Source organism: Oryzias latipes, chromosome 1, assembly GCF_002234675.1.
Source record: "Oryzias latipes chromosome 1, ASM223467v1".
In the NCBI taxonomy this organism is placed as follows: domain Eukaryota; kingdom Metazoa; phylum Chordata; class Actinopteri; order Beloniformes; family Adrianichthyidae; genus Oryzias; species Oryzias latipes.
In genome coordinates, this window is record NC_019859.2 from 12670033 (window position 1) to 12682983 (window position 12951).

The following is a 12951-nucleotide window of genomic DNA, read 5'->3' on the forward strand; positions in this document are numbered from 1 at the left end:
GATTTGTGATCTTTTTTATTTTATTTTACATTTTTCTCTATAAATGTATTATAAAAACTGTTGAAAGTCTCTGGCACCGAATGGAATGGGCAAGGCGTATGGGAAGGTTCCAAAACGTCACTCACTGGGCGTGGTCAAGTGGCTAGTGGGCGCGCCCGCTGCGACGTTACGGAGGCTTCAAGATGGCGGAAGCCTTGACAACTCAGGAGCAGCTGGTGAGAGGCTCCTAATATTTTTTTCTATCTTCCAGTTCTATTTAATTTTTTTACATTTCATTATATTTCTAAACAAATATCAATATAACCAAGCACTCTTAAATTATGTGTATTTAATTTAGAAAGGGCAACGTGAATGGACTAGCTGTGGCCCGTTACGTCTCTCCTGCATCGATCGAGTCGACTGACAGACAGTAGTAGTTGGTGTGTGTTCGCGTGATGGTGTTAGCTAAAGGGGATCATATAGCCGGCAGTTTGTTTCAGCTTGCCTCCATCACCTCTGTTATCATGACTCGCATAGCTATCCATACAGCACAATTTACTACAACTGCATGATAATGTTTGTTTTTGTTTCATTTCAAGCGGCTACACGTGCCGTTTTTTCAATGTTTTTTTCCGCTACCACATGTAACCTAGCCACTAGCTCGTGCTAACATAGCTTTTGTTGACTAAAAGTAATTTATTCTGAACATTTATTTGCCAGCAGGTCTAACGGCAGCATGATTTTCCTACATTTTATTTATTTGTAAAAAAATGTCAGGCAGTTGTTTGTTTTGGCTCTGTGTGTCGAATTCAATTTCGGAGCGAGGCGTAGTAAACCCGACAAATATCGTGACGCTTAGCTCCACGCAAGAAGAAGGAGTTGCTGCCGGGACTCGAGTATTAAGCCAGTAAATCGACTATCGGTGGTATGCCGACCAATTCACAGAAGTGATGCTCCGGTTCCAAGCAATGTTGTTGATATGACTTTCTAGTAAAATGGGCGGATCCGACATTGATACATTTCTAATAATAGTGTTGTTTTATGGGTACTTGTTAACTCGTCATCGTCCACTATCAGGTAAGGTAGACGCACGTTATCTAGATTAGCAAAACATTTGTTGGCTCGGATGCCGTATTCTTTCTACAGATTCGCACGTTTTAAAGTTGCCAAACTTTCTCTTGTTGTTAAAAATTTTAGATGACATATTTAAATTATGAGACTCTCCTGTTCCCCCCTCCATGGATCGATTTATTTCCCCCCAAAAATCTGACAACATAATTTCTGTATAACTCTACCAAACACATTAATTGTTTACAGTCAATGTTACTTTATGGATTTGTATTGATTCTTTTTGTGTTTTTGGTTTAATTGAAAGTGTGCTTTTTTCTTACACGACTTCAGTTTTTTGTAAATACTTGAAAGTAAATGTATGTAAAACCTTCAACAGCACAGCGTTTATCTTTGTCAGCAACAGTTATCTACTAATCAAAATTATGATAAAGGGGCAGTTGTTCATTTTTTTAGGGGATGTAGGCTTCTAAAGACACACTCCAATAAAAAAAAAATTTTTTACATGTTTTTGTTGGAATTTTTCTCATGGTGGAGGACGTATGTTAAAAAAATCTTATAATTGCACTTCTGAGCATTTTTTTTTATTCAAATCTTTGTGAATCAGGAGCAGACAATAGCATGCAGTTTGAAAGAGCTTATAGTTATGGAAAAACTACAGTCAGCCAGCCACAAGCTCCCTGCTCTGCTCCAGACTGATACATCCATGACACCCCCTTTATCCACCTCTGAGCTGGCATCTGGCTCAAAAGTCCAATTTAACTCCAAATGTTAAAAAGATATCAAAAAGTGATTGGATTGGTGGTTTAAAATCGTATTGCTATGTGGGCTTGGTTTCTTTTTTCTTTCTTTTTTTAAACTTTTTAATCATTATCTATACTCTTGTCTGCATAGCATCCATGAAACAAAGTTCATAGCAGTTTTGTTTAATAAGTTAACAAGTGAAGAATGGTTATTCTCAAGTGGAAAACAAACATTTCTATCCATTGTATTGTGATCTGATGAACAGATGTCCGTAAGGAATAATGTAACGTTCATTTATATAGAAAATTAATAGGATAATAGACAAGGATCATGTTGAAAGTACCTAATGTTGTTTGACATGAACAAGAAATTTGTGGTAAAGTTTTCTTTTTTTTTTTAAATGTATTTCATTTCCAGTAATGGAAGTCGTAAAAAAATAGGAAGATGGATTTTCTGCAGAAGAGAAACACTTGTGTTGGCCTCTTGTTGACAATCAATATACTCTACACATAACTGGGAAATTAGATACGGTCCTGCTGTCTTCTGTTTTCCTGCGGAAAATTCTGTTCAGACTGTCAAATTCCTGAGAACGTTTGTCCACTGAAACTGGCTTGTGCGGTTTTGTCAATCTTGCATTTTATCTGTGTTTCTTTTCTTAGGGCTTTATTTAGGAACAAACTTTATGGACCAAAAAGCTTAACATCTGTCTAGATTGCTACTACAACCAAATGAATTATTGAAATTTGCTTGATGCAGTCTTTGGATTACATAGACCTCTGGTTATGTCAGTCCTAAATGTGACAGACCTTTATGGTTTTTATTTTGGGCACAACTTTTTGTTATGGTAGTTACTTTTTTTGCAAATGGAGAATTGATGCATCTAAACTGAGAGGCAATTAAAAATAATTAATGTTATTAAAATCTGAATTGCTCAGAATTTACACAAAAAATGACAAATCGGTTTAGGTTCCCCCTATTTGTCTGCAGAAACGACAAACTTTACATATCTTCCATTAAGCTAATTTCTTATGTTTATTTTTCTGCTGCGTCTCTTTTAGGCTGTGGAGGAGTTCCTGAGTGAGGTGCGTAGCAGGGAGCTACCTCACAGCGCTGGGCTCGTCTCACAACCCACAGCTCTGAAGTTTCTTATGGCCCGAAAGTTTGATGTTCCCAGAGCCATCGACCTCTTCCAAGCGTATAAGGTACAGTATTGACTGCTGACAGAAGATATGCTTGCTAAGTATTCCATTAGCCATTTTTTTATTAACCATAAAAATGAAACGTTTTGCTAAACCATGCATTTTCTTTCTGTAATAATTAAAGTTTCCACTTATTTGAATGTCTATATTCATCTAGTCTTTAAAGTACCAACTGAAATTATGTTGTTGGCTCTCAAAGCACAATTTAGCTTTTTCTTTCTTTTAGCTTATTTACTCCTAGATTAAATAGTCTATAAATACACCAGTAATCAAAATACTTGGATTGTTATTTTGAATTTTCTTTGTCCAATAAGAACACAAGAATCAAAGAGGGCATCATAAATATCAACCCGGACGAGGAGCCGCTGCGCTCTGAGCTGTTGAGTGGCAAGTTTACAGTCCTGGTGAGTAAGCTTGCAGTTAAAAATTAATAATAACTAATATAAATCAATAAAAACATCCTCTTATACAAATATTTTGCAGTTTTTGACATTATTTATGAGTTACCATGAAGCAGTGTGACTTTTTAGTTATTTATTTTTTTAATCTAGAGCCTTGTTAGGGTTTGGTAAACCTGCCATCCCAATTTTCCCAATTTGTTTATTTATTGCATTCAATTTTTAAAGAAAAAGGGTGAAAATACATTTAATTTTTTTTGTCCGATTTCACAAGCCCATCATAATAATTTGTAGAAATAACATGGGTCTTTTGGCCTGTGTCACATTATTTACATTAACAAGGAAAATGAATCATTTTTAAGACCTGTATAGCCTGGGCCGCAATGATGAGTCTGTTATCGGTTTCCTCTGGCATATTTAATGCAGAAATGTTAACATTTAAGGAAACCCATTGTTTACCCCAGTCTGAGTGACAACCATTTAAATTATTTTCTTTAATCTGGTGCCACTCATAATAATTATGGAGGCTATTTTGCAGCAGTTACTTTTTCAGAACTCTTTTTTTAGACACATTGTCATTTTATGTTTATGACCATTTGACGTTTCCACCAGCCTGGCCGAGATGCTAAAGGAGCAGCTTTAGCTCTCTTCACTGCCCGCCTTCATCGGCCAGACGTCACTACCCACAAAGCTGTGCTGCAAGCCATCATCTATCAGCTGGACAAAGCCATAGAGAGGTACTTTTCTGGACAAACAATTTGTACAAACACACCTCTTTTTATTTTAGGAACTATTTTTCTGTATGGGTCTTTGTTTTTTTTAATTGATTTTATTTTTTACTAAAATGTCAGATTGAATTGTGTTTACTCGGTTTTTAAAGATGTCGTCTTTCAGTATTTCTGTTATTCATTTTCTGTTTTAGTTACAACAGTTCTCTATATTATGGTTTTGTTGTTTTTTATTAAAAGAAACCGTAAAAATATAATATCAAAGAAACCTTTATGACCTTTGTCATGTGCTTTCCAGTGTGCAAACGCAAAGAGATGGGCTCATATTTATTTACGACATGACAAACTCCACTTATGGAAATTTTGACTATGAGCTCTGTGTCAAGATTCTCAATTTGCTCAAGGTAAATCTGAGGCCTTGTCTTTTATGTTGGCTGTTCTGTGGTCTTTTAATTATTTTATTTTTTTTACAAGATGAAGAAAATCTAACTTGTATATCTGCTCGTGGGTTTTACAGGGAGCTTTTCCAGCCCGTCTAAAGTGTGTCTTCATTGTTTCCTCTCCTCTTTGGTTTCGGGCGCCTTTCGCAGTTCTCCGCCTGTTTGTGCGTGAAAAGCTAAGGGAAAGGGTACTAGCTTTTATCTGACTTGGTAGATTTGCATATGATCCGGTTCGGCTCTATTTCAGCTGTTTGCTCTCTTCTGTTCTCTTGTAAGGTATGCACAGTAAAAGCCCATGAGTTGATCAGTCACATCCCTGTCTCCTCCCTCCCTGAACATTTGGGCGGAACGTCTCAGTACAGCCACGTGGCGTGGATCCAGTCCTGTGTTAACATGCAAACAAACACCATTCAGGATGATGCGCACGACTGCGTGGGAAGATTGCTGCGCTCTTACAGCTTAGATAACAGCAACAAAAGTATAGGTGTAACTTTGGCCCACTCTCACATGAACACACAGCTGGTTAACTCTAACTGTCACGACGACAAGAATGCTAACCCCCGTAACCACTGTGATGCAGGGGACAGCAGGACTCGAGGCCTCGGCCAGTACCAGCAGAGCTCAAACTCTGCTTCCGACAGATCTGATGGGAACCACCAGCACTGGAACGGCTCCGCGGTGGGCGGAGCCGCCGAGAGTGTCAGTGGACCCAACGCAAACATGAATGGCCGTGGCCTCCAAGCTCCCCCACAGTCAGACACCCCTCCGGACACGCCACTTTCACAGAAGGAAGAGGGGGACGCTGCTTCTACGGCGACAGACTCGGGCCATAAATCTCAAAATGAAGGACTAAATGAGGAGGATGAGGAGTGTGATGAAGAGGGAGGGATACCTTCTTTGCCTAAGAAATCTCTTCCACGAGCACCCAACCAGTCCCCTCCCCTGTCTTCATCGTGGGGACCCGATGAAAGCTGCTACATGGAAATGTCTGTCCACGTGCCGGATCAGGGAGGCATGACTGTGTATGAACTGGTGGATTATGTAAAGAGGAAGAAGAAGAGGGGCATTTATCAGGAGTACGAGAACATCCGTAAGGAGCCTCCAGCAGGCTCCTTTGACTATTCCAAGTAAGAGTCACCGTGCTCTCTACCCCGTGATTTTCTCTGCCTGCTGATGGAAGATTGTTGAACTCCATGTTGCCTTTGCAGAAAACTGTCCAATCAGATCAAAAACCGGTACAGCGATGTTCTCTGCCTGGATCAGTCACGCGTGCATCTCTGCCAGCTCTGTGATGATGAAGACGAGGTAAATGTCAAGGCGATCCTCAAAACCTCTTAAACAAAAGAAGACCCTGAAAAGGTTGAAACTGTCTTAAATTCTAACTTAGTGTAGCAGCTTGGGCTATTTAAAGTACCGGTAGTGTTAAAAAAGGTCCTAAAAAGTATTTACCGGTAATTTTACTTCCCTAAATCTAGTCATTTCTTACAAAAATATCTTTCAGATTGTTGTTTGTAAATCCTGGGACTGACATGTCTTCTTTATGTGTTTGCAGACATCTGATTACATTAATGCGAGTTTCATGGATGGGTACAAGAGCCGCAACGCTTACATTGCTACTCAGGGTGAGTTACTATCTGCATGCCTTTCTGAAAACTTTGGGATTGTTTATGTAAAAAGCAATAAGATAAACAGTAATTCACAATAATGGGCAGTGTAGATTATGCAGGAAGGCTTTGGTTTAAACTCACGGTTTTCTTTTTTTCCCATTTAAACATTTTTATTTTGGTAAACAAATGCTCAATTCCTTTCACTTAGTTCATACATAACTTAGTTCATACATTTAACTTAAACATTGCTTTCCTCTGCTTTTGCCTCCTTGCTTTTATTACTATGTTTACTAAGTTGTAGAAAAACTCTCTATTTGCATGTAAGAAATTGTAAAACTCATGAAAATAGCTGAGTAGTTCAGTTTGTTTATATGGATGTGTGCTCTTTTACTTCATTTTTTTCCTACATATATAAATAAGACCATTTACACATGTAGCTTCTGGAGTGGAGTTGGGCCCAAAAGATTTCAGTTTCTCACTTTATCTCTTCCAAAAGATCTGAGGATCCTGGCAAATAGACTTGTCTAAATGGGTTCTGTGAAGATCCCCTGCTGATTCTCCACATTTATTATTGTTTCATTTTGTTTGTAATTTTCTATAAAGTTCAAGATTAGACTTCCAGAGTTACATGATTGTGTTTTTAGTTCTAAGGTCAGTTTTGTAACTTTTAAGTGATGCTATTTATTTAAATAAAGCAAGCCTTACTTAACTTGTTCCACTCATTAACATCATGTTGGTGTGGATCTGCAAACAGAATTTGGAAAACATAGAATGCTTGATATTAGAAATATATTTTATGATGGAAATATATATTGTTACGTAAAAACCTTTCTATCTTGTGTCTTTGCATAATTTTATAGTAATGGTTGGTTGTCAGTGTTATTGGAGGATGGATTTAGAAAATGTTTTGGGTTTTAAATACATTCCATTTGATTTTATGTTAGAAAAGTCAAAAGTTTTAGAAAACTTGCATCCTCCTCTCTGCCTTCACCCTGTCCGCAGTGTTGTACTTTCATCATGATTCAGTCTTCTGTGTCCTGTAGGTCCTCTGCCAAAAACCTTTGGTGACTTCTGGCGGATGGTATGGGAACAGATGGTACTTATCATTGTTATGACCACCAGGTGATTCTTTGAATTTCTTGTCATCCTAATGGATTTTGTCAAAAGTTTGTTGTTTTTAAAGGATGGGCTGAATTATTGAAAAAGTGTTTCTCAGGGTTGTGGAGCGTGGACGTGTCAAATGTGGGCAGTACTGGCCTCTGGAGGAGGGCAAGGCGGAGCAGCATGGATATTTCTTGATCAGGAATACACACATTCAGTTGTTTCAGGATTTCCAACTCACTCACCTTGAACTGTACAACACACAGGTATATGGTGTAACCTATAAAAAAACCAACATACGTTTTCACATGGTTATTTACCTGAGTTTGCTCAGCTGCTTGAGGATCTGCTTTCAATCGTCTGTGTTTTCCAGTCTGGCGAGAAACGTGAAGTAAGCCACTACCTCTATGTCAGCTGGCCTGACTTCGGGGTGCCAAAAAGTGCATCTGCCATGTTGGACTTCCGTGAGCATGTTCTTGAAAGAAGGAAGGCTGCCGTCCAAAACCTGGGGTCCAGCTGGAGGGGGCCTCCATGGGGCCCTCCTGTTGTTGTTCACTGCAGTGCTGGTATTGGACGTACAGGTACGCAGATACTTTAGACCAGAGGTCGGCAACCTGCGGCTCTTTCATCCCTGTGCTGCGGCTCTCTGTGTATTTGTAAAATAACTATCATGTTCTAAGATTGTCGTGGTGCCTTTAACACCGTCGGGTAGTGCGAGCGGCAGGAGGAAGAGAGCAGCGTGTGCATGCGGAGGGGGCGTGTCTGCAGCTGTGAACGCCAACCAGAGTCTGCTATAGGATGGAATGTTTTTCTGGAAAGACAGCTAGTGGTGATCTCGTATGGGACACAAAAGCCTTTTTTTTTCCTAGACTAAAACCACCCATTTCCACGTAAAATGAATAAAATTTGGGCGCCCCTATTATCCTGTCAACTTGCTGCTACGATGACTGTATGTCTGTGTAGAACACGCTGGCGCGGGGGGAGGGGGGGTGCACGCGGGGAAAACAACTTGGAGCTGCAGATGTGTGAACAGGTTAGGAAATAAATAATTAAATAAATATCCTGACAACATTTGGAATCAATACAAGTCTTGCCAAATGAGCGATATTTCGGCGAAATGATTTTTTCTAACACCACGAATGTTGCTGCTCCCTGTGCTTTCATTTCTGTGGGAAACTGATCCAAGTGGCTCTTTGAGAGGAACAGGTTGCCGACCCCTGCTTTAGACCTTAAGCTTACCACAATAACTGTGGAACACCTAGAAATATGTGAAAAGTCTTAATAATTAATAATACTACCACGGATCGATACCTAATTTATCATAGTAGTAATTGGATATTTAGTAAAATTAACTTTCCTTTTTAACTATGAGTCACATCGTTTACTTTTTTAGCTTTCTCTGCTGACTGATCAGAACTCTTTTCTTTACACTGGTGTTTAGCTCATAGTTTTGCTGTTTTTCCCCTTATATTTGACTCCTTTGACTTATTTTCTGAGGTTAATGTTAGGTTCCAGTGTCTTTAAATGCAGTCAGATGGTCAGTTTTGTATTATCTGAATGTTGGCTTGATGCTCCAGGTGAAAAAGGGGAGAATCACCAAAGGAAAGTCTCCCAGTTTTTATGACTGCCTCTGATGTCATGTAAATACAAATAAACTTACTGTTTGCAACTAGAAAAAAAAATGAAAATTGACTGGGTTTTTTCACAAAAATGTAAAGAGAGACCAGAAAATCAGAAAAAACTGCATTTGTATTGAGAAAACAAGCAAACATTTGACTGAATTTAGTAAAATACACATACACATTAAACCTTTAAATTTCGACATTACATTTTTTAGAACTTACAACCACTGTAAGGGTTGAATTTATCTAGAAAATTGTCTAATCGGTATCTCCCACATTCTTGTTGTGATTGATGTGCAGGTACATTCTGCACGCTGGACATCTGCCTGTCTCAGCTGGAGGACGTGGGCACCGTAGACGTGCATCAGACTGTGCGAAGGATGCGCACACAGAGAGCTTTCAGCATTCAGACCTGGGATCAGTATTATTTTTGCTACACAGCAGTTATTGAATATGCCCAGCGTCATGGGAAACTGTCCCCAGTGCAATGGTCTGACTCAGACTTGGAGACTGACAGTGAGTGAACAGCTTAACTAACCTAAGAATGAGCGAGAAGCCGCATTTCAAGGAGGAGGAGACGCTTCGTCCATCAGGATGTAAGAACTCAAGCTTTGCTCTTCCTCCACACGAGGTGGAGCTGATGAAGAGTTGGAGGAGGAAATACCTTGCAGTGGAAACTATACATTGAATTCATGAGCAAGCTGGCCTGCCACTATTAAAACCCCTTTTTTATTTAGCAGACAGACGAGGGCCTCAGCCTCTTCTTGTTGACAAAAGCGTCATACAAATTGTAGCATTTTTTTTATACTGACTTGCACATGAGGAAAGACAAACTTGAACGGAAGCCCTCCAAGTCTTAGTCCTTGTCCCCTTTTTTTTAAATTTTTTTATTCCTTGTCCCTTTTTAGTTCTGAACAAGTAATTCTGGTCACAGATGGAACGTGACGGGCGTGACAAGGTCAAACTTGAGGACTTTTCTTTGTCATTGTTTTGCTTTGGAAGTAATGGTTCTCTGTCAGAGTTGTTGTGACAGATTACTGTGTGAAGTCTTTTGTCCACTTTCTTTCTTTTGTCCATTATTTTTCTATGGTTTCTTTTCAATGTGCATATTTTGTGCAGACTAACTTTTCAAAGCCAAAGTCTTTACCCAGAATGCTTTGATGTATTCCTTTACTGAGATGACGTAGACTGAAGCCCATGTATATTCTTGTATCATACATTTATACTTTATTGTGCTTAATAACACCATTTGAAATAAGAACAAAGAGAAAAAAAAGCCTTGTTGAATAAAACAGACCTAACCTTAGAGGGACGTTCTATACAGCACGTCAAGCTTTGTGAAAAATAACATATTTGCGTTTAATCTGAAGCTTGTCATCATTTTTGCTGTTTGAACGCAGTAATTTGGCCTTAACTTGATTCACTGCCTCTTTGTTCTCGGATCCGAACCGTATCTTAAACTGTACACTCTTAGTCTGCTCACTTTTTTGAATCGCTCTTAGTACCGGATCAATTTGGTTTCTGAGGTCTGTTGTGCCTCTGATAATCGTGCCTTCACATCGTCCTTAGATTCATGTTCTTGTAGGAAGTCAAAACACCCGAACTTCTGCACTGGCATTGTTAAGTGTCGCACACGACTCCCACGTTTTGCCTAAAGTCCTGTATACAGCACACTACTTAGAGTGATGAGAAAGAAAGGAAAAGGAATCCAGGAGTAAGCTCTAGCTGCAAACATGGTTATTTTAGCATTTAACCTCAGGGGGTAATAATTGATTTTCAGTTGTGTTTTTGTGTCTAGCATCTCTTACTGGTTTTCCACCTGGTAAGTTAATCATTCAAAGAAAAAAAAAGATACATTTTTGTATTTTATTCCATCTCACTGTTTCCTTTCTTTAACTTTTGCATTAGCAAAACCCGTGAATGTTGGTACGAAGCAGCGAAGAAACATTTCTTTTCATAAACTGGATTGTCAGAATCTAATCTCTCTGAATTTTAGTTAGGAAAATGCAGTCCTGCTTGTATTCTTAGGAGTGGTTTTGTGAAGGAAGTAAATGTGGGTAAGCTAGCTTTAGTTACTTTTCAAAATAAATGACGAGTAGCACTCTCTGTCCCAAGAAAAGAAAAGCTATCAGAGAAATTAGCAAAAACAACCGTCATCTTTTTGAATATGTAGTTCATTTTTAGAGAGAAAAAAGTATACTGTCCTAGTATTTTACAGTTTTTATACATGGGACATAATTTTATGCACACGCATGTCCATATTTACCGGGTCTTTGGTAATTACATCCTCAGGTTGATAACTGATATGTTGCTGTGGTCTCAACAAAATCTAAACAAAATGCCAAAGTAGTTGTGAAAGAAATTGTGTTGCATCATAGAGTAGCTTGTAGAACAAACATCCTCTGGTTGGAAAAAAAAAAAGCCCAAATCGTAACCCTTCTATTGCAGTCTCTGACAGTCTGTCCAATGAATGTTCAATTGCTTTTGTTTTTGCTTTTTACAGATTGTTAAGCAAATTTGAAATAGATTGTAATGTTTGGTTTGAGAGACATGATATTTAGTTTGATGTTTTTTGCTAATTGAACTGACACTCCTCTGACCTCATTTTAGATGAAATGTTCATTTCTGGAAATGTTTTCCATTTAAGAATTACGAGAAATTAGTCATTGTTCACAAGTTGACTCTTTAAATGGATGAGTGGTCGATCATCGTCTTTTCTGCTTTATGTTTACTTGCAACACCTTCATTTCCAACTCAAAGTCTGCTTTTACAGAGGTGATCCCTTTTGCTGCTCAAGTGCATTGGATTGACAGCTGGACTGAAACTTGCCAGTTTTGTGGAAGTTTTTCACACACTGCTTTTGCACGGTGCCTTAGTTTTTGTTGTACAGGAACACGCTCTAATATCGTTTGTGTTGATCTTCATCTGAGGGTGCATTTACCAATCGACATATCCCGGTTAGTCTTTATTTTAACAATGTCCTGGTATTGTAGAGTTGAAGTTGATATTGAAGCTTTGTTATTTACACGGCTGTAGATGCGTTATAGAAGCAGAGGGAGTTGAGGCTCCTCAGCATGGAAAGAGAGCCTTGAATGTTTTTGGGGTGACGGTGTCAGACCTTTTATCGAACAAACCTATATATTTTTTTGTGAATGTGGACCCTGCAGCCCGCAATGCCAAAGGCCTAGGCTCATCCTAAAGATTATATTTCTGTTAGACATCCTCAGAACACAGATTCCGGAGCACCTTGGGACCATTTGGACCGTTAATGTACAGCTACATAATGGAGGGGAGTGTGTATGCAAGAGTTCTGGTTCCTGTGGTCTCATTTTTTTTAATGTAGAAATGGAATGCAATGTTCATTTGTCAACCATGTCCTTTGGTTGTTTGTTTTCTAGTTCATGTGACTGAATGATGACCTTTTACATGCTGTCAACCTGGCTGTCCCATTAAAGCAATGGTCTTACTTTCTTGCACAGTGGTGTTGCTAATGTGATCACATGACCAAAAGCGATGGGTGTAGGAGCCGCATGAAGGTACAGTATTTTGGTTTTCAGTTTGGAAACTCATTTTACATGTAAGCCTTTCAAATTCTTTCAAATTTAGTTGGGGAAATATTTACCAACAAAAGAAGGTTAGTTTTATTTAAAAATAGATTACAACTTGATACATTATTTTTTTCCAACATTAAATATAATTCTAATTACTAAAAAGGGCAAAAATGAGCTACAGGTCAATGTAAGACTAAAATAACTTTCAGTCCAAAATATTTTGATGAAAGGGAAAAAACGGAATAAAAAATGAATGAATGAATTAACTAATATAGAAATGACTCAATGATTAATGTATGATAAAATCAATTAGGTAAATATTTACTAACTAATAATAAAAATAAAATCCATTTGTATCCTCTACCTTCATTTTAACCTGACATATGTGATTTTTTTTAATCTAATATAATTAATGTTACAGATTTGAAATTGAATCAGCCTTTTTGTTGAGTTTTATTGGGTTGCTGACTTTTATTATAAAAAAACGAAATCTTTTCAGCATTTTATGCCCTAA

General features: G+C 38.3%; 1 protein-coding gene across 3 annotated transcripts; it reads left to right on the top strand.

Annotated features, from left to right (window-relative positions):
* Nucleotides 1–110: 110 nt before the first annotated feature.
* On the top strand, nt 111–12362 carry LOC101164280 (tyrosine-protein phosphatase non-receptor type 9). 3 transcript variants are annotated; one of them, XM_011474799.3, is made up of 14 exons: nt 111–215; nt 2850–2993; nt 3305–3394; nt 4001–4125; nt 4415–4520; nt 4634–4744; nt 4833–5040; nt 5137–5683; nt 5765–5861; nt 6109–6178; nt 7207–7285; nt 7380–7530; nt 7638–7845; nt 9187–12362. In XM_011474799.3, the coding sequence occupies exons 1-14, from the start codon at nt 183–185 to the stop codon at nt 9408–9410; spliced, it is 2193 nt and encodes a 730-aa protein (XP_011473101.1). In that variant the 5' UTR covers nt 111–182; the 3' UTR covers nt 9411–12362. The 3 variants fall into 3 exon arrangements, with proteins under 3 accessions (XP_011473101.1, XP_011473098.1, XP_023812226.1); XM_011474796.3 differs by having other exon boundaries at nt 4833–5683; XM_023956458.1 differs by lacking the exon at nt 111–215 and adding an exon at nt 274–419 and having other exon boundaries at nt 4833–5683.
* The last annotated feature ends 589 nt before the right edge of the window (nt 12363–12951 follow it).